The sequence below is a fragment of the Puntigrus tetrazona genome, chromosome 21 (assembly GCF_018831695.1).
Source record: "Puntigrus tetrazona isolate hp1 chromosome 21, ASM1883169v1, whole genome shotgun sequence".
Classification (NCBI taxonomy): domain Eukaryota; kingdom Metazoa; phylum Chordata; class Actinopteri; order Cypriniformes; family Cyprinidae; genus Puntigrus; species Puntigrus tetrazona.
The window spans coordinates 1,865,276-1,891,409 of record NC_056719.1 but is presented as its reverse complement, the minus strand read 5'-3'; the positions used below and the strand labels follow the sequence as shown (position 1 = coordinate 1,891,409).

Here is a 26,134-nt window from a genome sequence, read left to right as displayed (position 1 = left end):
TACTTTCTTCTGTGGCACACGGTGAAAGTACTTGGGGTTCAGAGTTGTTTTGAACCCCACTGATTTTCCTTTTTAAGGACATAATACGTTTGAAATTATAATTAAAAAAATACTTCATTCTTTCATTCATTTTTTTTATTGTGTTCTGTTAATATATTCTAAAATCTAGTTTATTACTATTAAGGAAAATCAGAATTCAGTTTCACGATTCTTTAGAAATCAGACTAATATGCTATTTAAGTAACAGTTCTTTATAGTGCTATTATTAGTATTATTTCCTTCTTAAAAAAACTAAACTTTTGAACAGGAGTAAAAAATTGCGGTTTATGTATACAGGTACTATTTTTATAAATATATTGGGAACAACTTCCCAAAATAATACTGTATTAGGAAAAAAAAACACATAAGGCAAATTATGAGGAATTGCAATTGTGAATAATTATAATTACTGAGACACACATGAAACAACACGCAGATGCATCACGGAAATGTAGAATTTGTGTATGTGTGTGTGCGTTTTATTATAAATATCTTTTAATTGGTTGAGGCATTGGAAATGGCTCCGCCGCTGTATTGAATTTCATCGTTGCTCGCATCTTTTCTGACTGCATTTCACACACTTTAATGTTCCTCTTAGCGTTCTTTCTTTATCTATGTTGGTTCTCCGACCTTTTGGAATCACAGGAAGTATTCCTGCATTCCAGCCTCAAAACACATTTACATAATTTTTCCTTCTCTTGCTCACCTTCATCTTTTTCAGTCACATGTCTGAAAGCATGCTGACTTCCTTCTATTATCTCATCTTCACCTAGTAGCTCCTCTTTTCTTCTCTCTCTCTATCTTTTTTCTTCCTTGCTTTACCCATTACCCATTTTCTTGCCCTCCCTCTCTTTCGCCCCTCTTACTTCCTTCTTATCTTCCTGCATTTCTTCTGATATTTTATTAATATGATAATTCCCTCAGCTTGGGACGTCTAGCTGATGTTAATCAAAGGAGCTAACAGAGAAGGAAGCACTGTAGAATTTTAGCGCACAAGAGCGAATAGAGTTTGTTTTTAAATTGTATTTATTTATTTTTTTATTTAAATTTTTTTAATTAAAAAAACTTTAATTGAAGCTTAGTGGAAAATCAAAGATTCTGATTTCGTTCAGTACTGCATAATATCATTAAAAATAAAAAAAAAAAAAAATGTGTGCAATTAAAAATTAATAATTTGTGTCATTCTGAATGTATAATTTTTTCCTGTATTTTTTCAACTATTTTATTAATATGTTAATTCCCTTGGGACATTTATTTGATTGGATATTATGGATAATTACCTTGAATTTTATTAAAATTAAAAATATTTTTTATTTTTTTATAATTCCATTAATGTTTTTTTTGTTTATTTGTTTAATTTTACAGCTCAGTGAAAGAATCCAACATTCAAAAAAAAATCAATGATACTATATATTATACAGATTCAATATCTATCCTTTATCCAAGTAAGTGCAAAATTTATGTTTTATGATCATTTAAGCATCACACGGTTCGCTTAGCAAAACGACAACACCAAATCAGTCTACATTTTGTTAGTCATTTATGTAGAGGCTTCCAAATCTGTCACGTACATAATAGTTAGGATGCTCCCTAAGTAGTAAGCTTCCTACATAGGCATATGCATGCTGCATTCTCCTGCACTTCAGGTCAAGTATGTGTCTCTTCAGACTGAATTGGCACTCCAATTAACCCTGGTGCATTGGAGGATGCTTGTTACGAAGCAGGCGAGAATGACCTGGTTCAAGACGAGCCGTTATGGCAAAACTGAATAATTTAAAGCGCTGTCACAAGTGTCATGTTGTTGAACGTTACGTCAGGAAAAGCTGAAGGCGACTGCGAGCCACCAGGGATTCCTGTGGAACGATCCCAGGGCGTGTGACAGCTTCTGTGGAGGAGGTTGCAATATTGAGACCGGAGTGGGTTTTCCGTGCGTGGGGGAATGGATGTGATTATGTGTGGGCCATATATTGTGCAGAACAGGTTCATTAGATACATTAAAGGTACGAAAGCATGTGTCGGTGCCTGCAAATATTTGTCTGGCGAAAACGGGTTCAGGCAGAGCGTATTAAGGACTCATCCGTCATGTCTCCTATTGAATCAGCTTCCCGAAAAGCAATGACTCACCCGGAGATTTACACAGTTGCGACTGCCAAAGCCACCGTATGCGGAACAGAATAAGCTGTTGTTCGTTTATTATCGATGTGTCAGTGTGCACTTATGAAATGGGAACCGCCAAAGTCTCTTTGGTTATACTGGCTTCATTATTTATTCAAGGCTTAATCGTCTGTTTTGATTGGCTAAATCCCTTCCCATAATCCTCAGTCGGTGTTATCGATTGTTACTGATGATACCCCCTCAGGCCCGAACTAATTAGTGTTTCTCTTTCTGTCTCTTTGATTCCTGCTGTTTACGATGGGCCAGTGGTGACAAATATTTCCTGCGGGAAGCCTTGTGACGTTCGTTTCGCAGTTTTTATGCGTTTTCTCACTCTCTCTCTATAACCGCCTGTGAATTAAGTGTCAAATTAGTGCTTACTTTGGTATGAATGAGGTTTCGAGCATCTCCTGAAGTTATCGAGCAGCTGATCATTTGCATCACTCTTATTTGTGAGCCTTTAATTCAAACCAGTCAAAGCTGTTGTTATTTGTGATGCGCATGTTATCTTTCCTAATATTTATTTTACTATAGTAGTGATATTGTGTAAAATGATATTATATTCATTTATAAATATTTTAAATTCTTCATTTTTTTGTTAATTAAAAAATATTTTGTTTATAGTAGTTAACATTGCCTGCAGAGTAATATTTGTTTTATTTATTGTTATATATTTTAAGATTGTTTGTGATATGATTTTCAATTACATTGTATACTTATTTGTTTTCATATAGTATTTAACTTCACCTGAGACATGCAGTCCTTTTTTTTATATTTCTCTTTTCTTAAAATATTTTTCATTATGTAATTTAATGTGATTATGATTTTTTTTTTTATTTATTATACATGCAGTTTTTATTATCTTAGAACTGAAAAATTAGGCCAAAATTGCAAAAGAAATGTTTATTTTTTCTTATTTTGACAGTTGCTTATTTTCTAGATATATAAATATATTATGTAATTATTATATATTTATATTTTCACGTCCATATTTCTACTTGTTTCCACGTCTCTATTTGTCCCTTCTTCAACCTTCAAATCCATCATTCTCCCACCTTCTTCCTATTGGACTGGAAAGATAAAAACACCACATCTGAATCTGTGGGTGGCTCTGAAATACAAAGCAACCAATTACATTTACACAGCGCGTGTGTTTCTGTTCCTCCTCGTCCTCCTCCTCTCTTTTTCTCCCTTCCTCTCCCCACTCTTGTTTTCCCACCTTTCTTTTTGCCACATGCCCTCTTTTTCACAGTCACATGTGTTTCCACATGCCTCATTTCAGCCTTCACACTGCAGAAGCCGAGCCACATTCTCAAGTTTGAGGAGTCCGGCTTTCAAATCTCCCGATGCAGACAGCTGCCGCATGCAGAGCATTACTCATATCCCTGTGAAAGCCCTTTATACCCCAGGCTGGTGTCAGCTTAGCAGGTGACATTAAGAGGCTAAGAGTAGTCCGCACTGGGCCTGTCATTTCTCAAATTGAAAAAGAAGTGAGAGAAACTGACAGCCGGATACGGAAGCAGGACATACAAGGTGGCATCGTCCATTTAGCCCATGACTAGAATGGCTCTCATTTTTATTTGTGGGTGAAACGGGTATTTAAAGAGGGCCATATTATCAGAAATCTAATTTATATGAGGGATGTATAAATGTAAAGGATATTTACATTAAAGTCTTAAAGGCACATTAAAGTCGCATTTTAAAACATATGCATTTTAAAACATTATGTTTTAAAATGCATATGTTTTAAAATGCGACTTTGCATTAATGCTTGCTTTAATGCTCTGATGTTCTCTTATAAAAGAGACATCATGATGGGCTTAATTCATTAAAACGGGATTAAAGCAATGAAAGGATTGCAGTAAATGTTAAATATGATCAGCTGCTGACAGGGTCATTGGATTATGTAGTTCTGGATTACACCGCATGATGCTTCTGTGGTTTTGTAGCCTGATGAATAAGCTGATTTCAGAAGAATATGTGTGGATTTTTGTAGAATGGATATCTCATGGTGAAATATGCTAAACGGAGCTGAGAGTACTTTTCTATTATATATTTTTATATTACTGTTAAAATTTCATTTATGGAAAATGTTTATTATTTTTCAGCTATACATTGTATATATTTTATATTTCAATACAACTGAAAGTCAATGGGCACCAAAACTGTTGGTTTAGCAACATTCTTTAAAGTATCTTCTTTTGTATTTCAAAAGTAATTTTTGGGTATACTGTCCAAAATGGGTATACTATCCTAATTGTTGGGTATACTAAGCACTCAAAAGTACAGAAAGCTTAATTTCGAGATTGAAATTATTGAATGTGATTCAGTGAGGTAGTTTGATGAAAGATTTGTCAGACTAATTCAAGCCTGTGATGGTTTATGAATCTTTTTGCGCGATGCACGTTGACAGCGCAGCATGGTCGTGCCTAACACTATCCTTCGTCCGTGACTTTATTCACAGTCTGGGCCTGCCAATGACGAATGTGTGTGTGTTTTTTTGCAGAGCAGCTCGTGCATTCGGAGAGTACCTTCACACCCATCCTGAGAATCGCAACGGATCAGGTCAGTTATCTCCAATCCTTTCTTTCCGCTCTTCTTTTTTTCCAGTCCACTCAGAGCCTGTGATGTTCTCAAAACCGTGCCACTTCTTGGTGTAGCGTGTGTTACCTCATCTGTCTTTTTCTCTGTGCATCTCTTGCCGTTTCTCACTCGCTCCTCTCTCTTTCTCTTGGCATCTGTCCTAATGTTTGATTTTGAAGATCACTTACTGTCTGACACCCTCGTTGGCCACGACTCTGACTCCCCAGACAGCCTGTGCACTCAGAACAACAACTTCCACAGCTGCACCCTCCAGGGCTCCGCCGTCGGCGCCGACCCCAGCTTGATCAACCCCGCCCTGGGCCTTCTGGAACCGCCACCTCCCACGACTTCCTCCAAGAGCCGGCTGTCCCTAGAGCGCAGCTTTTCGGCAGAGGAGGACCAGCAGAAGTGTGTGGAGTGCGCTCTCCAGCCTGCTCGGGTCTACACCATCACTGGAGAGAGCGGCATGCTGGGAACCAGCCGGGGAAGCAAGGAGAACCTGGAGCTCGAGGTCTTGAAAGGAGCGCAGGAGGCAGCGCTCGCCCAGCCCTCTACATCCTCCAATTCGTCTTCTCCGACCCAGCACCACCACCACCGTGGAAGTGGCAGCGGAAGCGGAAGTGGAAGTGGATCCGGAAACCATCATCACGGCAACCATCATCACGGCAACCACCATCATGGCAACGCCAGCGGAGGTGGAAGCAGCGGAACCAGCGGATCAAACCCCCACCAGCACATCTCAGGCGCGGGAACGTCGCACCATCACCACGGGGTGCCCCATCACCACCACCACCTTTCCCAGCCTCTGCAGAGCTCGGTCAGCGCACATAACATCCGCGGCTGGGGGGAGGGAAAGGAATGCGGTCTGGCGTGCGAGGCCTGTCCCGGGGCTCCCTCGCGCAGCCAGGGCTCCCTGGACCTGGAAAGCAGCACCCGAGAGGCAGGCAAGCAGCGCCGGCCACCACTAGAGCGGATGTGCAGTGTGGACCGCGTGACTGGGCTGGAGCGAGGTGAGAGGGGGAGAGCGACAGGGGAGAGAAAGAGAGAGAGGCTCTGGCCAAGGGGAAGGGGTGGGGTTCAGCCAACAACGGGGGCGTCGATGTGTTCGATGTGCCGTGGTCTGTATTTTTCCCGCTCTCCTGTGTCTCTCTCCTCTCTCCTGTGTGTCTCTTTTGTGCTCTCTCCCTCTGTGGAGTGGACCATGTGTGTATGTTGTTGCTGGTGGATCTTCACAGTTGCCCCAGAAAGTATTTGGATGATTAAACTACACGTAATGGAATGTTTCAGGTTCAAAGGTAAAGCTCAATCAAGCATTTGGGCATTGCATTGATTACCACTGAAAATGATTGATTTTTTTTCTTGAAAGAAATTTTGTTATTAAAGGGTTACTCTAACCCCAGAATGGAAATTTTGTCATTAATCATTTACTCCCATTGTAGCTTGTCAGTGTCCCTTTGACTGCCAAACAGTTGCCACTGTCAAGGTGCAGAAAAGTATGAAAGATATTTTCTGAATGCTCCACCTGCCACCAGTGGTTCAACCGTAATATTGTAAAGCTACAAGAATACATTTTGTATGGAAAAAAAGAAAAAATAACGACTTTATTCAAAGATTCTGCACTGTAGTGCCTTTTTGGAGAATATTCGCTAGACTCAAACGATGTATGCTGTTCTACGATATGGTGCCAAATTGTTGAATAAAGTTGTTTTTTTGTTTTCTTTTCATACAAAAAGAATTTTTGTAGCTTCATAACACCACTGTTAAATCACTGATGGCAGATGGAACATTCTGATGATGCCTTTTTATACTTTCTGGACCTTGACAGTGCTCATTACTTGGCAGTCAATGGGACAGTCACAAGCTTCCTGGTTTCCTCCAAAATATCTTAAATTGTGTTCCGAAGAAGAACAAAGCTTTTATGCACTTGGAACAACATGGGGTTAAGTGATTGACGGCAATATTTTTATTTTTGGGTAAAGTAACCCTTTAAAAACAAGCAGAAAATGTGGTTTAGTGAGGCATTTGCTGATAGTAAATCAGCAGTAAATTAAGGTAAACATTTTTGTCAGTTCATTAATACTTTGGGCATCAAACCCATGACCTTTGTGTTGCTACCACAATGTTTTGCTGTTTAGTAAATTTTATAATGTTGTTACAATAATGTTGTTCAGCAATTACACTTAAATATTAGACATGTTACCATGATACAAGGCTGACTATTTAGTTTATGCAATCTTTAGGATTTAAACCCATTACATTAGCGTTGCCATTCTCTATTGTTTGAGCCACAGGAATAAAACGCTTTTAGTTTATTCACACATACAGTACAGCCATGGCACTTCAATATTATTCATTAGACTGGTGTGATGGAATCACTTACTGTGTAAAGTTAGGAGCAGATAGACATAAACGTTGCTTTCTTGCTTGCATGCATTCATGATGTCTGACAATAGAAAAACCAGAAAGAAACAAAGTCATCCGCTATTTGCTTTCATCTGACAACATGTCTCTGTTGATGTACTGGCAACAACCCACGGATACACAGATGCACCTCTGATGAATAACGAGAAGTTCATTTATCTAGAATACTAGACGCTCATAATAATACACATTTTTACAGATTAAAAAAAAATAAAGAATTTTTTGCATTTCACTAGCGCTATTGACTTCTATTATATGTGCTTTCATTTCGTTTTTTTGTTTTTTTTTAACAACAAAAAGAAAAGTTAAGGGACAAGCCGACGTGATTTTCTGTAGTGATCAACTTTGAACAAACACTTGCAATTGAGCTTAACTTGTTTTGAACCCAAACATTCATTTAAAATGTAGATGTGTCATTAGATGACAGACGACCAAAGTGCCATTTCATGTTACTTATTCGTTAAAACAATATGTGTGTATGTATGTGTGTGTGTGTGTGTATGCATGTAGGCCTATGTATAATATGTGTATTATTAATATGTAGTTAAAAGTAATTGCTAAGAATATTAAATCTATCATTATATGAGTTTTGGTTTGATATTGTGTTGTCTATTGCAATGATTCTCTTACATTTTTGAGTGTGGCTTACACGTCTAAGTACTTTTTAGGGGCCACTGTATATGATTGTCAGTTTGACGCAATGCATATATTCAGATACATCATTTCAGCTCTACTAATGCAGTCCCTTATGTCTTTTTCTAACCAGAAGATAACAGTTGGTTACCTAAAGAAAACATGTTCAGCTTTCAGACTGCTACAACGACCATGCAGGCGTAAGTATTAACTCCTACACACACACACACACTGAAGTTAGACGCCTATATTGACCTGAAGTACAGATGGCACAACAGGTGTCTCACCAGTAACACACATTCATTTAGTGACATTTACTGTCAAACTGACTCAGAGAGCTGACAAGTACACGCTGACCACACACTTTCTTCAAACATGGCTGTTATCTAAGCTTTCTGTCTGTCTTTCTCTCTCCTTTTTGTCTGCCTTACCTCTCCGCTCTACAGGATTTCGTGAGTATCCCTTTTCTACCCTTTAAATGTCACAAAATGACATGCGAATGAAATGTGTGATGTCAAACGCTAGCTTCCTCTACACAGCCCGCCCTACCATCCCTCCAGTTCCATAAATTTAGCTCTATTTACAATATTTGAAATAAATGAGAAGAAGCCAAAGAGGGAAAAAAAATTACTACAAGCACAAACATTCTTATCCGGGTGGGATTAGATTTCTCTGAGGTAATTTGCCCTGTAATTTTTTTGTAATGGCTTCGTAATTTGAGAGTGTGAGGGAAGAACACACCTGACTACAAAACAAACATTTATTGGATCTTCTCAGGGTAACTAGTCCCATTCAAATGGTGCCTGTGTATATGAACCGAGGAAACCGTCGTTTCACCGCTGTCAAGTTGATGAAACTGAAGCAAAATGATTTTACCTTGATGTATAAATGAATCAGAATCTGCCTGGTTTGAAAACCTGAAGGAAAGATTGATGATGTTGCTTTAGTGGTGAGAAATGCAGCGATGCATTTTGATTCAAGAAATGGCTTAGAAAAGCATTTGATAGGCTGGTCTAAATAATTCTGATTACCTCAGCCAGAGACACAGATGTAGTTGTCTTGGATGGTTTAGAAATGCTGACAGATGCTGATGCCGATCATTTTTTGAGTTGAGTTGTTTATCTAGAAATGTTAAGAGTTCCTTGAGATAATTTCATATAGTTTTGATCAGCATATTGAATTGCAGGTGTGTATCCACAATGTCTTTTTTGTGTCCATACAATTTACTTGTTAGGTGAAACTAGGGTCTATAAGGAATTTTAATCTGTAGGTGACGCTGTTGGGTATGCTATCAAGAATACTATTTTAATTTCCTGCACCAGCGTGTGGTGGTGTAAGTCCCGCTCATTCGATCCAATCTGAGGCTCTGCTCATGGCTGAACCTTTATTTGCCCAGGAGGAGCTCCTCCTGCCTAACCCCAGCCTAACATTGCCCCTTCACGAGCATGGCTCTAACCTCTAACCGCACTTCAGTGAGCCCTTGCCCTTGCTGGCATTAAAGCTGTAACCTCCTGCCAGGGTTTTCCGGAGTCTAGCAGAGAGAAAGAGGAGAAAGAACGATGTGGAGTCGGCCACCATCATCCAGAGGTACTTTGTTGCAGGCCTGTCATTTAGCCCTGCTTTTATTCCTGTCAGATATAGAGGAAGAGCTTTGGCAGTACAACCCTATCTGGCTCCACTGTCTGTCTGTCTATCTATCTATCTATCGTTATATCGTTATATATAGCTATAGCTGTCGTTTTATCTAAATCTTAGATATGTATCCATGTCAGTATAGATATTTTGTTTGAGGACTTGGTGCATTCATTATTCTTAGACATGAACCACCCTAAGCAGTTTAGCCTTCAATTTGCTGTGTGGTTGGGTTGAGATGAGAGTCGGATTCAATGTCCTACCTCCATGGTTACAACACACCTTGAAATTGCTTTTTGCTTTTTGCACAGCCACAACCCAACTTTCGTACCGTTGTGTAATCGCGGCGTGACTGAACTATGCAAGTTGAGAGGAAAATTGCAATTGTTGGCAACCTCGGAAATAGTTTTGTTGTTTTTTTTTGAGAGGAAAAATAATCCAACCTTTGTCAACAGGAGTGCAAGAGAAATTCTAAACATTTTCAGTGCGATGTTCAGATAATAAACATTAAAATACATATAAATAAATAAATTTATATGCATGTCGATTTTTTTTTGTTAGCTGGTGATATTACGGCGGTAATACTAATTTATCCAGTGAAATAAGCATGTTAAAATGCTAATAAATGTCTAATAAGTTTATGGAGTGTGATAATTAATGCGTGAGGCGTATAAAATAATAATAAAAAGTATGTAGGTTTTAATTTATTTTTACGTTTTGATTTGCATGTTGAACTACACTGTAGTGCAGCTTCTACTAAATTATATCAGCAGTTGATTGAATCAGTATGTGGTAATCATAATTTGGCAAGTGTCCTGCCTTTCAAAAAAAAACTGTTTTGACTACTGGATGATGATACCATAACGTACATATTTGATTATTTCCAAGTTTCTGATTTACTCACCAAAACAGAAAAAAAGAAAAGGGGTACCATATACTGTATTATGGTTTGGATATACCATTAGGCATATTTATCTGATCTTTTAGAAAGTTCTTAATATTCCTAATATTATCTTGTCTTGGCTTTTGTTTTTTATCCAGTATATTTCATTCAGAGGTCTCTCTAAGGATCCGGGGTAATTGAAACAGGACCAGATGGTCACAGTAGCAGTAGATGATTGAGGAGTGTATTGTTGGACCGGGGTGGTGTGATACGTCGCTAGAAAGTCAACCCTGTGAGACGAATGATACACTGCAATCATGCATTCAGGAGGAGAACGAAAGGACAGAGAGATAATGAAAGGAGGAGAGTGAGAATCTGAATGGGAGGATGAAAAGGCAAGCAGACAATTACGTAATCAGAGTTGCTGCTGTGGGTGGGGACGATTGGGAGCCGGAGAGGTCATATTGGACAGGAGTCTGGAGCGTCCAGCCAGATGTCTCCCACAATGCACAGCTGCTGTAGGGGAAAGACAATGGGGTATGGAAAAACACCTGAGTAATTGCTGAATGTTGAGGTGACCTGAAAAAACACATACAGTAGTTTGACCCTTATTTCCCCTTAATAGGACAGTTTATTTGAAATAGAAATTGTTCATTATTTACTCATCCCCATGTCGTTGCAATCCCATAAGACACTTTGGTCACACTTTATTTTATGGTACAATTCTCGCTATGAACAAGCCATTAACTATGACTTTTGCCTCGATAAACTCCTAATTTGCTGCTTATCAATAACAAGCAAGGTAGTTGTTATGTTTAGTGATTGGGTTGGATTAGGGATGTAGAATATGATTTTGCTGAAAATGATAAATACTAATAAACATCCAATATATTAATATGCTAATAAGCAACTAGTTAATAGTGAGAATCGTTGCACATTTTCTTATGCAGAATGCAGATAAAGATACTATGCAGAACATCCACACTACTCTTTTCCATGCAACGAAAGTGAATGCTCCCTTTGAAAAGCACTATAAAGTCAATTCAGGTAATTTTCTGACTTTATTCATACTAGAACATCTTTGAAACATCCCAACCCCCATTCACTTTCATTTACTAATATATAAAATAATACATTTATTATGAATGCATAGAAATATTTATTTATACTAAACCTTAATATTTCTTTAAATAGTGAAATATTGTGTTTTTTATTGTGTTTAATTTTTCAAATTAAAAAGTTTTTTTTTTTTTTTTTTTTTTTTTTTGAAACAACATGAGGGTGAAGAAATGATGACAGAATTTTCATTTTTGGTGAAATATTCCTTTAAAAAAAGGTAAGAGTCTTGATTGAGGGAATAGAATTATTTAACAGCGTGAGAGAGGTGGTGATGAAATTAAAGAGCTAATAGAGGCGCAGAGATTGCAGACATGGGACAGAGAGAGTGAGAGAATGAAAAGAGAGACAATTGAGGAAAAAAAAAAAGCCTCTGACTCATCCTCAGCTGCGGGGGCGAGGGAGGTTTCTCTCTCTCTCTCTCTCTCTCTCTCTCTCTCTCTCTCTCTCTCTCTAATGCATGTGGGTGTAAATAAGCCATAAGAAAGACAGAATAGGGAGATTTCTCCATATCTCCCTCCTCTCACAGGTGGGCACAGCTCTGTCACATGTGTAAACAAAGCGCTTTTTTCTCTCTTCCTCCCATGTTTCTGCCTCTCTCTTCCTGTCTCATTACTTCCCTTCCAATTAGTCATGATCTACAGTGTAATTATGTCACAAAACAGGACACTTGGAGAAAAACACTGAAACAGACTCAATAAAATTCAGAAATTAAATTTTCATAACACAATACACTGGCTAATGAGGATATGCTTCCCCAGAGCGCTAACCATGTGTAGTACTGCAGTCCTGCCAAGAGTGTTGTTTTGGTTTAAACCAAGGCTCAAAATGTAGACTAGTACATAAACACAAATGCCTTGCTCTATCTCTGATGATCTATGATGTTTATGTACCTGTTGATGATGAATACCTGAAGAAAGCTAGTTAGCATTTCCATTGACATTTTGTCAGCAATATGCTAGCATATTGCTAGCCTCAAAGCTAACACACATAAATGCCTTTAAACTTATATTTGGATTGTATAGGTTCTTTCATGGCACAGATATTTGAAGTGACTTTTTTATCACAGTAAAACAAGAACACGTTGTGTATAAAACAGGACTGCATGTTTTTAATAGCATTGCGTCAACGTTTGCGGACTTGCGTAGAGTATGTTTCTGACCTAAGTACTCCTGTCTTCTAATTTGCTGTTATTTCTTCACGTGCCTCGTTGTCCCTGTCACCTTTTTCCACCCCTTACTAGTGTTTCAGCTTTTATAATTAAGTGTACAGTTGTCATGGATATGCGTAGGGTAGTTATGTTGGAGGTGTGGAACTAACTCCACTGCAGTGGCATTTTTCTCTGCCTGCTTTCTCAGTCAGCTGGAGAAAAGCCAAATGTCTCAAAGAAAGTACACACTTGCTGGTTCAATACTGCACATGAGTGCACACAAGCAAGGACGTCTGCTGGTGTCTCAGACGGCCTACGTGGTGCAAATATTCAGCGATGTACTAAGTGTTTATGGGTTTCATATTGCCTTCAAAATATGTTTGCGCTGTTGAATAACCAAGGGAAATCTCTATGCGTTCCCAAGCACATATAGGAGAGGTTTTTGGTGGTGTCACACACGTGAAGATATTAATTACCTGTTTTAACTTCCTTTCCTTCCACTCTCTTTTTTCTTTCACTCCTCTTCTACTAACGTTTTAGAAATTTCCGGAAGCATTTAAGAATGGTGGGCAGCAGAAGAATGAAAGCACAAAGTGAGTCTATGTGTGAGTGTACAGTATGAACGATTGCACAGCTCCATTTGTATGTTTTTGTTTGTACATGTGATGCATGTGCTGTAGATTAGCATGTGTATTTTTGCATGTTTGTATGAAAGATGATTGACAGTTTTGCGTCATTGTGACCTATAAACCAATGACTGCGGACGAGTGTTGGTCCGTTTTGCTTCGATGTGTTTTTCAAGTGGAGCACAGGAACAAATGGACATGGAAGCATATGAGAGATGTGTGCGTAGCTGGCGGTTGTTGGTGTGTTTGAGTGCAGCCCACTGTGAGGATCATGGGGCTTCGCGTGTGTGTGCGTGTGACCATCTTTCCACTTCACTAGCATTTGCAGAGCGCAGGACGAAGAGTTTCAACCGATCCTGGAGCGATCCGACCCCTGTCAAACAAGACTCCCTAAACGACTCAAAAGACAGTGAGTCCATCTGTACGCACACACTTATACATGCCACTTTGACACACTTAGCATATCAAAATCACAGCATAAAATAATTGACAGCACTAGTTATTACTTACTTACACTTCTGTTTAAGGGTTTATGGTCAGTGCTTTTTTTAAAAGATTTTTTTTTAAGTACTCTAATGCTTACCAAGTCTGCATTTATGTGATACAATAATATTGTTAAATACTATTGCAATTTTAAAACAAGTATTCTATTCTATTCTATTCCTGTGGTGTCAAAGCTGAATTTTCAGGATCATTAATTCAGGCTTTTCTCACACACAAAAAAGCGATAGTTTAAATGGTTAAAAATGCAATAGTCTTTACTGTCACTTTTGATCAATTTAATGAATTCCTGCTTAATAAAAGTATTATTTCTTTAAAACAAAAATCATACAGACCCCAAACTTTTAAAAGCTAGTGTATATATAATTATTACACTACTTGTATATCTTACACATACACAGTCTGGCAGTGACGTTCCTCCTCTGCTCTTGATGCTGATCCTATTTGTCTGTCTTCCTCTGAGCGTGGTTCTGTCCCGAATATGTGCTCCTCTCTTTCTCTCTCTGTGAGTATCTGTCCTGCCTGGAGCGTCTGGACTCTGGAGACGTATGTGTGTGTCTGAGTGTGTATGTGTGTGTGTGTAAGTGTGCACACTGTAGAATTCTGTGTCAGCATGTTAACTCTGTGTGTAGTTTGTCTTTAGACTTATTTTTGTCGTCATGTTTGTTTTTGCCACCTATGTCTTCAGGGTGCCTCATGAATGATTGTGAACATTTGACTTACAATTGTAATATTTGTATGTTGGCTTTTTCTGTCTCTTTTCTCTCTCTATAGCTGCCTGGTTTTCCTCCCCTCTTTACTTTTTCTTGTACATCCACTACTACGGTTTCTCACTGCAGTTTTACATTTATAACACATTACATTTGTAGCTAGGTATACTGGTGTATATTTAAATGGACTGCAGTCAAACAAAAGATTCAGGATTTCAGATATTAGTTTTCATTTAGCATAAGCATACTTGGTGTGAAAAAGAAATCACAGGAAATCAATGGCATTTTTAGTCTTCAAAGGGATAGTTCACCCAAAAATGAAAATACTGTCATCTTTTTGTCACCCTCATGTCATTCCAAACCCACAGTCTGTTATTTTTAGTGGAAAATTAAGAAATAATTTTTCCACGCATGAAAAGTGTATCACAGCTGTCCAAAAAGGACTTTCAAGTCCTATGAAGTACATTTTTTGATTTAATCACAAAAAGTTGTCCTAAAAAGTGTTTTATGTATTAATTTAGTATTATTCAGATACTGTTATACTATTTTATTTTTTGTAATTTTTTTTTTTTTTTTATTAAAATGTGTTTTAGATTTTAATTTGAGAATTTGTTCTAATATTAATCTGAGTTTTACCAGTATATTTCATATTATATTCAGTTCAGTTGACAAATCAGCATTACAAATTTCTTTTTATTTTTATTCATTTATTTATATCTACTTTGTTTTGTTTTGTTTTTTTGAGAAAATTATGTATTTTTAATAGCTTTAATGTTGGTTTTAGTTAACAATAACACTACAGGACTTATTGTGGAATACTGAATGTTCCAAGCAATACTAAATGATCATAAAGTCATATGAAATACTTTTATGACGCTTTTTGTCAGGTTCTGTTATGACATTTTTAGTACCTTGACAGTTTGCTCAATATTAACCATTTTTCTGTGGGATTTCTTTTCAAAAATATCTCTTCATCTTCCACGTAAGATATAACAGCATCAAGGTTTGGAATAACATTTTTTGGTGAACTTTTCCTCTCATCGGTTATGTCTCCTAACATGGAAGCAAAACTCAATGAAAGCTCAATTACTGCAGTCTGTGTAAACAAATTTACCATCAGTCTGTCTTATCTTTGTTACCTTTCTCTTTCTCCATCCACTCTTATCATTCCTCGCTTGCCTCTTTGTTCCTTTCTTCTCTTTGTCTTCCTTCGGCTGTCTCTGTGTCCATCATTGAACTGTCTCTTTGCTGTTTTGTGTGATGCCACAGGCGGGGATCTGCAGCCGACCTGCGGTACTCCAGAGGAGGGCGGGTGTGAAGACATGGACTGGGAGGAGGAGAGAGAGATGGAGAAGCTGGCGTGTGAGGGAGATGATTTTATCCCTCCCAAAATTATGGTAACCAGTTCAAATGTTTTGTGTTTTTCAAATCCAGATTTTAATTTAGCTCAATTTTAATTAATTTAATTGCATTTAATTTACAATGTTCAATTAATTCAATAAATTTGGTTTCATTTCCCTTTTTAATGAATTCTAAAATTTTATTTGAACTCTTGCTGATGATAGAGAGCAACTTTTTGAGCAATTTTAAACCAGCTGAGAAACAAGTCCCACAACAAATTGAAAGTATCCAGATAGAAATGTTACCCGTTTGAACATTTCTTAAAAACGTTGCCCTGCAAAATTGCTGTCTATTTTTATTTTTGTCACTTGATGTCACTTGATTGTTATTTTTACTTAATTAATTTTACAATGTTAATTAATTTATTTTGATTTATGTTTAATGAGATATATATATATTTTAATGTAATTCTTAATAATGACCATTTTTTTCTGCCACTTTTGTATCCTATAGTTGATCTCATCTAAAGTTCCTAAAGCAGAATATGTTCCCAACATAATTCGAAGGGACGATCCATCTATTATACCCATACTCTATGTAAGTTTTTACCCTACATCACATATTACAATTACACATCAGTTTTGACCGTTTATAACCCAGTTCCTCAACCCTGGTCCTCGAGGGCCACTGCATATTTTAGCGCCAACCCTAATCAAACGCACCCTGAACCGGCTAATTAAGCTGTTCAGGATTATTAGTTAGCTACAGGCAGGTGAGTTTGATCAAGGTTAGAGCAAAAGTCTGCAGAACAGTGGCTCTCCACGACCATGATTTACAATAAAACAAATTTGTAGAGCTAATGGATTTTCACTGAAAAGACACTTGAAACACAAAGCTAATGTTTGCTTTGTCCTGCGCAATAAAACCAAAGGCGCTCTATAGGATGCGATACAAGAGGACCGAATACTGTCCAGAGGTTTAAAGTGACAAGTGATGACCAAATTGATAGCAAACACAATGACAGCATGTCCTCAACAACATAAAAGAAATGCAGAAGCCACTAATGTTATCTGGACTGTGAATTAGAGATTAGAGACACTGATCATGACACAAAGAACATTTTTTTCTTCTGAATTGGTCTTCTCTGTGTGTTTGTATTGATCGTGTTCATTATTTTTATCTTTAGGATCATGAGCATGCCACGTTTGATGATATTTTGGGTATGTAGCTTTATGTGTGTGTTTTTTGCTGTGTGTTTCCCAGTCCCCATGTGATTTTGTGTGTGTGTGTGTGTGTGTTGGAGCATTTTACCCCTTGCCTGGTTATTTTACTGTGGAATGACAGTGGGCTTTGTATTGATTTTTGCCCCAGCCAGCATGAGAAACACAAAAACAATTGGATTCCTGATAAATGACACTGGATCAGAGAAGTGCTTATATTTTCTAGTGACTTTTTTGTGTCTGAAGTGATCAAGTTTTATGAGTTGCGTTTTAGATTCATAAATTCATAAATTAACTTTTTTATTCCTTTTAAATGCAAGTGGGTAGTTATGCTGAAATTGTGATTGCATGAAATGTGGAAATTCAGTCCTGAATAAGTCTTATATACAGAGCAGTGGAAGAAACAAAGTACAAATATGTTGTTTTGTAATACTTGAGAAAAAGTTTTAGTCAATGTCTATAGTGGTAATCGCCCGGATCAGACATGAAGATATGTTAATGGTTTCATTTTAGCAAACCTTAGCGATTTTTTGCAAACATTTCTTTGAATAACATGACCGTAATTTGAACACATGATTGAATATAAGATAAAACAAATAATTACTTTTCATTAAAAAGTTCTAAAAAAAAAAAAAAAAAAAAAAAAATCGCTTAAAATTACTCTTGGCTTGAACTTATTTAGAAATTATATAGAAATACTATATATGTGTGTATATATATATATATATATATATATATAGAGAGAGAGAGAGAGAGAGAAATTGTAATGTAATATAGTATAAATGCTGTCAAATAATTAATTGCATACATAATAAAAGTTTGGGTTTTTTTTTGTTGTTGTGAGTATACTGTCTACATTTATTATGTACATGTATTTTTTAAGAGAAATATTATGTTTACATGTTAAATATATTTATATCTAATATAAAATACAGAAAATGAATATATAGATGTATACATGTAAATATTTTTGAAATGTATACTAATAAATATCCACAGTACACATACCTATGTAATGTAAACAGATGCGATTACAATTAAATAATATATTTACATTATTTAATTTTTGACATCTAAACTGTCTAAACATGTAAAGTCAAATCAGTATAATATGCAAAAGGTTTCCATCTGGTTTTGCTCGCCATGACCTTTCCCCACTATAAAAATTTTTTTTATAAAAATGAAAGGACGTAAACTGTCAACTCATGTATATTCACTGTAAGATCATATGCACTCGACATGACTACAGCAGTGTGTTTGTTTTTATGTGCAGAGGAAATTGAGAAGAGATTGACAGCCTACAGGAGGGGCAGTAAGATCTGGCGCATGCTGATCTTCTGTCAGGTGAGAGAAAAACGAAGCCAACAGACAAAAATGACAAGAAATGAGAGTGTAAGTGCGCCAGAGTGAATCAGCAGTGTCTGTGGGAATAATACTTCCCTGCTGTCTCAGATTGATGATTTGTGTTTGATGTTGTGTAATGGCTGTGTTTTCAGATGGACAGGAAATTCACAAATCTGTCTCTTTCGGTTCGGAGGGCAGTGCTACTGATCTTCTGTTTCTTTGAGCTTGATGTTATGTAATGTTTCAGATGTGTCATTTTCTGTCTCAGGGAGGCCCGGGGCACCTGTATCTTCTGAAGAATAAAGTGGCCACTTTTGCAAAGGTCGAGAAAGAGGAAGACATGAGCCAGTGAGTGAGATCCGTAGAAAAGTCTTGTTTCGATACTCATTTAGTCACTGTTATCTGAGGGATTCGCTCACGCGGTTTGTGGTCTACATGCAGGTTTTGGAAACGTCTGAGCCGGTTTATGAGTAAAGTGAATCCAGAGCCTAACCTGATCCACATCATGGGTTGTTATGTCCTGGGCAATCCTAATGGAGAGAAGGTATGTCAAGTTGTGAAGCAGCAAGTCTGCAGTATTTACGTAATGCTTGTACCTTGAGTTTCTGCATTATATTTAGAAATGGTCCCTCTGGGGCTCGCCGTGGCCATGTTCGGCTCTCATCTCTTTAGACACAGACATGCACCAACTCCATCTCTCCATTTTTCTATATAACACCTCTCTGTCTGTCACCATCATGCCTGACAGCATTTTTCCCCTGGTTATGTAACTTAAAATAACCCTTTCCTGCCCAGTGCTGAATCTTTTACAGATCTAGAGCTGTAAAGTAAAGACTTGTAGAATATTGCAAAAATGTCAAGTTCAAATAAGATAATGCTGAAAAAAATAGTATCACAGTTTCCACAAAAAATATTAAGCAGCAAAACAGTTTTTATCACCGATAACACTGTATTGTCACGGTAAAAACCTGTTACTTGATATAAATGCTAACTGAGATAAAAGAAAATAAATTATTAAAAAAAACCTAAAATTTATATTACATAATTATTATTTATAATAATTATATAATATAAATATTATTAGCATATTATAATTATTTATTTTAGTACTTAAATATATGTAAAAACATTGTTCAGCTATGATTTGGATTTTAAAATATGTTAAAATACAGCTTACTGCATTTTTATTAAATAAATGCAGCCTTGTTGAGCAGACTAGAGATTTTTGAAATGTAATGTACAGTACATGACACTCAAACTAGTAGCTGTGATCATTAACAACCAATCCTTCGACTTCCTTGACTATTGGACTTGAACACAAATGTCCATCTGTCCTTTAGGGTCAGCCTTGACTGTTTGGTAGCCTGACGAGTGTTATATGACAGAATCCCCGAGATTACGCCCCAAGGACACATTCATGCCGCCCTTGGACACTAATGTACAAATGCGTTTCTATGGAGACGGGTTCGGCGTAAATCTCATTCGCCGTGCGTCATTGCCCAAGAGGCGCCACCGTTCCCGAGAACTGTGCTTGTGACTGACACGCGGAGGATGACTGACTTCTGTGACTTCACGAATGCACGCTGGGTTATCTGCCGACAGAATTTGGCCTTCGCGAGTGTATATCAATGCACGTTTATCTCAAATGAGAACTCTATGAATATTGCAGTATTTGTTTGTGGCGTCCCCTTTAGCGTTGTGCTCATATTTTCTTTTTTATCCACTCTGGCTTCCTTCACAGGGTGAGCCGGGAGAGAAAATCTGTGTCTGTAACTTCATCTCTAATCTCTGTCTGGGTTCCGAAGCCTCTCAGAGCGTTGCATGGATGTTAAGATCTTAACTGGGTTCTTTTGAAGGTTCTCATTTGCCTTTCCAGTTGCCCGTGTGAGATTTATCCAGGGCCACAAACACGGAGGCTGCCATTATCCCTAACTAACCTCCTCGAGTCAAAGAGCGGGTGAAGGAGAGAGTGAGAGAGCTGTGTGAGGGGGAGAAAAAAAAAGCGGATTATTAATGTCTTGGCTTATCGTGTGCCAACAGCTGTTCCAGAAACTGAAGAACCTGATGAGGCCTTATTCTGTCACGTTTGAGTCACCGCTGGAGCTCTCCGCTCAGGGTGAGACTGTCTGCAATAAAACTGCTGAAATGTGCTTATGCTCACACTCCTACACGCAAATAAACACACATAAACAGACTTCCTTGCATGATTTCAAATCTAGGAAAGAACACTGATATATGTATGTTATGGAAAATGCACGTTCTGACCATCATGGGTTTAACCGTTATTTTTTCTTTTTTTTGTTTGTTTGTTTTTTATATATAAAGAACGTAGATAAGTGTCAGTCAGAATCAACTAAAATTCATTATTAATTAATATATATCTTTTGTGAAAAATGCATTAAATTGTGGAAGAGTAAAAGTAAAGATAATGTTTCAAATGCATACTATGCTTTATATGTATCAAAGAATCCTGTAAAAAAAAAATCCTTTTTTTAAAACCAGCAGTTATTAGAAATCTTTCTTAAGCACCAAATCAGGGTCCTATTCTAGAATAATGATGCTGAAAATTCATCTTGGCCATCACTAGAATATATTTTCAAATGTTTTCAAATAGATTTTTTTTTCTATGTGGATCTTACTCAAATAAGTGCGCGCTTTGCAAACATAATAGATAATGAAAATTCTCATGAGCCTCAAACTTAGAGGTCTGTCTTCTCACACTCATATTTGCGTGTTGAATTTTGGCATTTGCTCACCTTCATGTTCTACCGAACCCATATGGTTTGAAATGGCATGAGGGCACGTTGACAGGCCCCTTACTAACATAAGGTTTACAGGTCTTTTTCTTCATTTCGTTTTTACCTGTCCTAGGCCGATCAAACATCCCACTTCTCTTTCTCTATAATTCATCTCTAACATCTCTGTATCTATATCGTCCCCCACTGCATGCTGTTTCCCAATTAGTGTCAGTTGATCATAGTTCATCGTGCTCGCATTGAATTCACCAAATGTTTCCCTCTCTTTTAGGCAAAGAGATGATTGAGATGTACTTTGACTTCCGTCTGTTTCGACTTTGGAAAACGCGGCAGCACTCAAAACTCCTGGACTATGAAGATCTCTTGTGACCCAGTGCGGGTCAGTGTGCACGTAGCATTGCGGGCAGGACGTCCCACTGTAAAACTCCATTCCACCAGCTTTCATTTTGGAGTACAGGAGGAAGAGCAGTGGAGATGGACACAGCCACTTCGCTGCCATCGCTGCGTCTCGAGTATTGTTTATTTCAGCTCACCTCTGTGGACTGCGGCCACCTCAGAACGGTAACACACAAGAAGTGGTTCAAAACACAAGGGAAATGCGGATGTGTGGTGTTTTTGTTCTCTAATGGAGAAAAGAGAAGATGTTTCTCAGAACTTGTTGACAGTCTATCGACTGCTTTTGTTTTTAAACTAACATATCGCCGACTTATTGATCACTAGCCGAGACCGTTGTGCTTACAAGTGTCACGCCGAAAATTTACCTACCAGAACACAAAAATGGTCCTATATGAAATAACAACTAATATATCGGTATACATACAGGATATACATCTCATGAGTATATAGAGTAGCTATAGTCACGCAAATAATCTAAATGTCAATGGTACACAATTTACTTTTTCAATGTTTATTGTCGTGGTCTTTCTAATGAACTATTTTGAATAACTCAGGTTTTAGGCTTTACGGATATATTAATTACTCCCCTATCCAGATGTGTGGAAGTCATTTAGATGGAAAGAATGTTCATTCTGTCGACATACTTCGTAGATTTAGTAATCTATCATCACGTTTTGCTTTCGGCACAACTCCCTTCACCGAAAAACATTACAAAACCATACACGGTCCACAAACTGGGAAATCGTGACTTCCAGTCATATAATAATAGAAACACTGACCTCAATATAGCCAGACATCTACGCCAGGTGCACCTGAAGCGTCAGCAGGAACATAGCAGACGTTACAGAAATGCTCAAAAAAAACCCCGCTTTTGTCAATGTGTTCATAACAATTAGGCTGTTTTCACACTTGGTTTGAACCTGTCTGTCTTTAAACATAGTATTTGTATTTGGCTTCAAGTGGCAGTATATTTGCATCTTTTATCAAAAAAGGGAGTGCACTTTTTTTACTTAATTGTTTGGGTTTAGTCTCTAATTTTAACCTTGGCACTTTGATCTGTACTAAATATACAGCAAACGTTTTAGTAAAAAAAAAAAAAAAGAAATTAAAATTTTATTCAGCAAGGATTGATTAACTTGATCAAAAGACTGGAATAGTGGCTGCTAAAATTTCAGCTTTGCTTCACAAGAAAAAATGACATTTTAATATATATTGAAATAGAAAAAACTTAAATTGTAATAATATTTCACAATATTGCTGTTTTTACTGTATTTTTAATCAAATGAATGCAGTCTTAAATCCGTAAATCTAACTAACCCCAAACATTTGAATGTTAGTGCCATCAGTACCTTCTGGCAACCACAAAAAAGGCTGGATTACTTTTATAATAACTGTGAATCACGCTCGACTCCACACGAACCCTTGTTTTCGTGATACCAGAAGCCGATTTCACTAAATGGATTTGGGTTCACATCATAAGCTTTAGTGTGAAAACAGCCTCTCTCTATTAAGTCTAAAGCCGTTGGAGTTGTGGGTCATGAAAAGGCGTTATTCTGAAGGTCATTGTTGCCTTTTGGGGTAGGATGGTATTTGATGGCCGTATATGGATAATAGAACCGTTTAGAGCGCTCTATGGCAGCTTGCAGGTGTAAACTCTATGCATTCTTCTTCTTCTTCCATTAGTAGCTTTCAAAGGTTTTGAGCAACTCGGGAGTTGTTTCTCATGTGAATGTTCTAATGTACTCAGCTAATAAGCCATACCCTCTTTAGCAAGCTGCTCAGACTGATGGCTCTTTGATGTGGATGGCTTCAGGCACTCATGAAGAACATCCAGCTGGTTGAACGATGGTTGAACGATCTTCTCTTATGCTAACTGGCTACTCCTTTAGTGTTGTTCAGGAAATCTTTAACTTAATTGATAGACAGAATGAGGTCTTGCCCCATGGAAATTAGTGAAGTATGCTGTACCAAGCCATCTTATGAGAGAGAAAGAAACTCCAACAACATGCTAATAGAATGCTAAGTAACCTACCTTGCCAAGATGTGCATCAACTGGGAATGCATCCATTTGATACATTAGATTTAGAGATAATTAAATGGGGTTTAATATTAAAACTCCCTCCCTTAATTAAATTTATGGTGCACAACTAAAACTAAGGTTTATTTCCCAGAAAAATGTAAACACTGTGGTAAAATCCATTGGCTTGAGTTAGGGGACAGGACTTATCAGTACGGAAAGAAAAAAGTATTAATACTATGTGTGTGGCTACCGAGAACAGCTTGGTTACCAACATTCTTCAATATATGAATAAAGAAAATAATGCAGGTTTTGAACAATATAAGGATGATTTAATTTACGATTTCTAAGACGTCTGATAAACAGTTATCAAAAAGCATTGTTTATTAAAACACTAAAAAATGTAAATTTATTTTTAATGTATTTTTTTAAGGTAAACTACACAATACATACTGCCGCTATCAACAATACAAATTACAATATTGTTACATCCCTGGTTGTCGACTTGCGTTCATGTATGGTACATTTTTTTATCACAAATGCATAAAAAAAATAACGCGACAAGGAACATTTTAGCAACATATTCATCTATTAAAACTAAAAACGCACTAAAACGCCCACTTTGAATGGACATCTTGGCAATGTACATGTAACTTCCAAGAAATTTAGCCACGCATTCCTCATTTTAAAGGTACAAAAAGTGATCCAATATGGCAAACATACACAAAAGCTAGTGAGGTAAAGCTTTAATCAGCCTGCAGAGATGCACTGGAAGTGTCTGGATATAGAATACAGTAGGGTTGTGCTATCTCTTTAGCCTAGCTGACACGCTGCTTCCCCTAAAGGGCTGCACCCTGGCCAGAAAATAGGTTGTAAATGAATTGGACCTGATCCTCTAGCAATTCCAGTCATTATGGGGCCATCTGTGACTCACAGTAGGCATCAGAGAGCCTGGCATGTCAGAGGGAAAGAGAGAATCTACAATCACTATACTACAGACGGCAACATCGCGCTATAGCGGGAACATTTGGTGGCAAGAGCGAATGTTATGTCGGGACGTCCAGTATGAACAGAATGCATCAAATGGAGGGCACTTGTATCACTAAAATCGCTTATTACAACTGTTCTGTACAAATGTTTGCACATTTATTCATTTACTTTTGAATAGTGTTTTAAAGCTGTTTGTCAATGTAGCAATATATGTAATTCCTATATGATGTAAATGTTAATGTTTTGAGCTTTTTACTAATTTATTATATTTATTATATATTTATTCTATTTATTTTGTACTTGTGCTGGACAGTAATGGCTGTTTGTGCAGAGCCTTCTTTTTTTGTTGAGGAAGAATCTTGATTCTTCATTCTACACAAAGCTTTGGCAATGTCTGAGGAATCCACTTTATAAATTGATTATTTTTTTCTGATTAGCCTCAAGAAATGTTTTCCGGTAATACTTTTTTTTTACTTTATAATACTTAACCCGTAACACTAATGCATTAGGCACAATAAACAACATATTTTTTACGAATCAGTGTTAGTTTAATGTTATATACATTATATTTTATTTTTGATTTAAAAGCTGCTATTTTTACTTTTTTATTTTAATTTAGCTTTTGCTATTTATTTTTTTGTGTAATTAGTTTAGTGTTTTAAGTTATCAAACAAATTATACGTATTATACTTCGGAATAGCAGAATTTTTATTTTAATTGACAATGAGAACTCTTTATTCTAGCTTAATTTTATTTATTAATTTAAATATATATTTTTGTTCATTTTAACGCATAATTATATACATTAATAATATACGAACAATGATAATTAATTGTTTAATGTTTATTTATCCGAATGAAAATGTTTCAAATATATTTGTAGAAGTTAACATTAACTTTGATTAATACCTGCTGTAAATGTTGTTTATTTTTAGCGCTTTAAACCCATGCATTAACATTTATGTTAAGAAATTAAACCTTATTGTAAAGTCTTACTGATCTCACTTGCCAATTTGCCTGTACTTGATACAAACAGAGACAATTTATAGAAAGCTGACAAGTTCGGCTCCTGCCCAAATGTCATCGATAACCCGACCCCTAACCCCTAGTCCCAAAGATTCGGCGGTAGAGGTTGATTCTAAACCAGCTAACCAACAGAATGTGCATATGTTTGTTGAAAGCGTCTGATGTGCATGAATGGGCGGTTTCAGCTGTCACTCTACATGATCAGAAGATTGCCTCAGCTTTAACAGTGTTTAGCCATCTAATGTATTCCCTTTGTTGTTGGGCCTGAACTAATTATGTGTAAAAAATGTATTAAAGGAGCGGTGCTGTAATTTTTTTAGACAAAAGATTTATTTATTCAAACATACAAGGTATTTTTATGAGACTTTACGGACAACAGTACAGTATGTCGGTATTTGTTTTTATTTACAATTTCAGTAGCCTTTATTAGGCATTACGGTCAAGAAGGTCTATAATATCTGGAGAAAGCTATCCGTTAGCATTTCCATTCATCACAACTGCACTTCCTAAAAGTTTTGCTGGTTATCAGTTATTATATACATCTATTCCTTGCTTCTAACAGCCCTGATGGAAGGCTTGATGAGGCCTGCTGCTGG

At 37.0% G+C, this 26,134-nt stretch overlaps 1 protein-coding gene across 8 annotated transcripts in view; it reads left to right on the top strand.

Annotated features, from left to right (window-relative positions):
• The window catches only part of nsmfa (NMDA receptor synaptonuclear signaling and neuronal migration factor a), a 34,711-nt gene extending 8,862 nt beyond the window's left edge, over positions 1-25,849 (top strand). Inside the window, exons 2-15 of one of the 8 annotated variants that reach the window (XM_043221963.1) lie at positions 4,705-4,758; positions 5,004-5,786; positions 7,964-8,030; positions 8,277-8,282; positions 13,152-13,204; positions 13,557-13,646; positions 15,718-15,845; positions 16,303-16,386; positions 16,976-17,009; positions 18,283-18,401; positions 18,622-18,701; positions 18,795-18,897; positions 20,394-20,469; positions 21,381-25,849. In XM_043221963.1, the coding sequence (XP_043077898.1) occupies positions 4,705-4,758; positions 5,004-5,786; positions 7,964-8,030; positions 8,277-8,282; positions 13,152-13,204; positions 13,557-13,646; positions 15,718-15,845; positions 16,303-16,386; positions 16,976-17,009; positions 18,283-18,401; positions 18,622-18,701; positions 18,795-18,897; positions 20,394-20,469; positions 21,381-21,478 (1,775 nt within the window). In that variant the 3' untranslated portion in view covers positions 21,479-25,849. Of the gene's footprint in view, positions 1-4,699; positions 4,759-4,955; positions 5,787-7,963; positions 8,031-8,276; positions 8,283-13,151; positions 13,205-13,556; positions 13,647-15,717; positions 15,846-16,302; positions 16,387-16,975; positions 17,010-18,282; positions 18,402-18,621; positions 18,702-18,794; positions 18,898-20,393; positions 20,470-21,380 lie in introns of all 8 variants that reach the window. The other 7 variants (XM_043221959.1, XM_043221957.1, XM_043221956.1 and 4 more) reach the window with 7 other exon arrangements.
• The last annotated feature ends 285 nt before the right edge of the window (positions 25,850-26,134 follow it).